Source organism: Limulus polyphemus, unplaced genomic scaffold (genome assembly GCF_000517525.1).
Source record: "Limulus polyphemus unplaced genomic scaffold, Limulus_polyphemus-2.1.2 Scaffold47, whole genome shotgun sequence".
NCBI classification, from domain to species: domain Eukaryota; kingdom Metazoa; phylum Arthropoda; class Merostomata; order Xiphosura; family Limulidae; genus Limulus; species Limulus polyphemus.
Genome location: NW_013665657.1, coordinates 1032766 through 1034694, shown reverse-complemented (window position 1 = coordinate 1034694; position 1929 = coordinate 1032766). Strand labels below are relative to the sequence as shown.

General features: G+C 36.1%; 2 protein-coding genes across 4 annotated transcripts in view; both read right to left on the bottom strand.

Moving 5' to 3' along the window:
• Window positions 1-1929, bottom strand: part of LOC106462658 (phosphatidylinositol-binding clathrin assembly protein LAP-like) — a 66993-nt gene that overhangs the window by 31110 nt on the left and 33954 nt on the right. The window lies entirely within an intron of this gene.
• LOC111086627 lies at window positions 17-1725 on the bottom strand. The gene has a single exon (XM_022390250.1). The coding sequence runs from the start codon at window positions 903-905 to the stop codon at window positions 237-239; it is 669 nt and encodes a 222-aa protein (XP_022245958.1). The 5' UTR covers window positions 906-1725; the 3' UTR covers window positions 17-236.

Sequence of the window (1929 nt, the reverse complement as noted above, 5' to 3'; positions counted from 1 at the left end):
AGCTCTTCGGCTAAGAAGGGCAACATTGGCGCATCAGTTTGGTAGTCTGTTAGAAAGGGATGGACCAACTTTGCCACAGATATGAAAAAGCTCAGTCTTGCTGGAAAATCTTGATGAATCCTCAAGTCTGTTTGCATCACTAAGTAATGAGTAATTTGAGTGGCATGGTATGATCTTCAGTTATCTTCTCATAATCATCTCTTCTGGCTGGGGCATCAGCAAACAAATAAAAAGGATTATAGGAAGCTCTCCACCTCCCACTCAGCAGCCTTGGCACCTGTTAGAAAAACACCATTAACTATATGGAGCCCGCATGAGCCCATGTTGAGTACGGAACGGTTCACTTCCGATTTGTATTCTCTTGACAAATCATCATACATTTTCCAATTTACATTTGGACCATCCATACTAATTTGCAATAATTTTTCCAACCCTACTCTGTGAAGAACTTTATCCAGTTCTTCCTTGAGGTGAACATCTGTACTATGTCCTAAGAAGACTGATGTCAAGTAGCGAGTGCGAACTTCATTATGCTGCCACATTCTTATGAGGAAGTCCATTTGCTTTTTCTGCAGTTTCTTTCTGCAGAGACTTTCATCAAATAGGATGGCATAATGGGAGGATTTCTTTATGTTGTCATACAGGAGATCTTGCACATATGACCACAAACCAAACACAGTCATGTATCTGCATTTTGTCTTTGACAATTGGAACCCTTTTGCAATCGATGAATCTGGGAACATTCTTTGAAAGAGGTCGCTATTGTGCTGACAGGAATGAAATGATAAGTGGTCCTCAACCACTTTCAGGCACCAGAGTATTTCTGCTTTCAATGTATCCTGTCTGGCAGCAACAGGAATGGGAGATGTCACTTTGGAGGTTGATGGAGCACAATTACTCGGCATTGCATCTGCAGACTGAGTGGTAGAAACTGACGGACATTCTCCTTTTGGCTTGAAGAAGCTCTTTATTGTGAGAGTAGATGAGCCTTGAGGAAAAAAAAAAGAACATAAATCAAAGCGGTAAATTTGCTGATATGAAACTGAAGAAAAAAATCAAATGGGTACTACTGTAGTAATAAAATCCAATTTTGAGTTTTCTTAAGAATAAAAAATATCATAATTCTAGATTTTTTTCTCTTTTATGGTCTATAGTGTATATTTCATAAATATTGACAGGATTTTGTAAAACTCTGTACAAATTTCAAAACAAAATGAGCTTCCATCTGTGATAAATTGCAATTTTGGTCCTTCCTTCAATCAAGTAATACAATTTTTAATTCCATTTTTACCATTACGAAAAATAATTCTTTTGAAGCACTTCAATTCAAATAAATGTGTAATTCAACCTCACAGTCAGTTGACTTGACTGGTGTGTACACTTAGCACACATTAACTAGTAAGCAAATAATAATATTCATCATAAAATTGTCAATAACTTTGCTGAAATAATAATCCAAGTCATCCCTCTTTCATTATAAATTTATTAAATTAATTTCAATTTTTTTTTCTTTGAGACTTTGTGACCCGGATACAAATCGGCTTGCGAACCCCCAGCAAGGCAGCATTTGGACAATTCCAACCACCGCCAAAAAATTTTAAATTTTGAAATGGATAGCTCAGTGGAGTGTTCTGCCTATCACTTTCTATTTTCGTAACATATTTTTACATGATACAGAATGCTCTTGTTGTACAAAAACAAGTCAAGTTGGACATCAAACTGAGTCTGAGACTGAGAGTGGTACCAACAAATTTTAACTTTCAGTTTTTGTTTTATTCCTCTTTCCTTCTACACAATACCTCTGAAATTGTGAAATTTTGTTGAAAATTTGTCAATAAATTACTGAAATAATTACTTCTGATTTTCTGAAACTCTGAATTCAATCGTCTGATGGGTGCCGCCATCTTGGATAGTTAAGGAGATATCGTG

Excerpts from the sequence above, each read along its gene's own strand:
- LOC111086627 (XM_022390250.1), bottom strand. The coding sequence starts at position 905 with ATGCCGAGTAATTGTGCTCCATCAACCTCCAAAGTGACATCTCCCATT.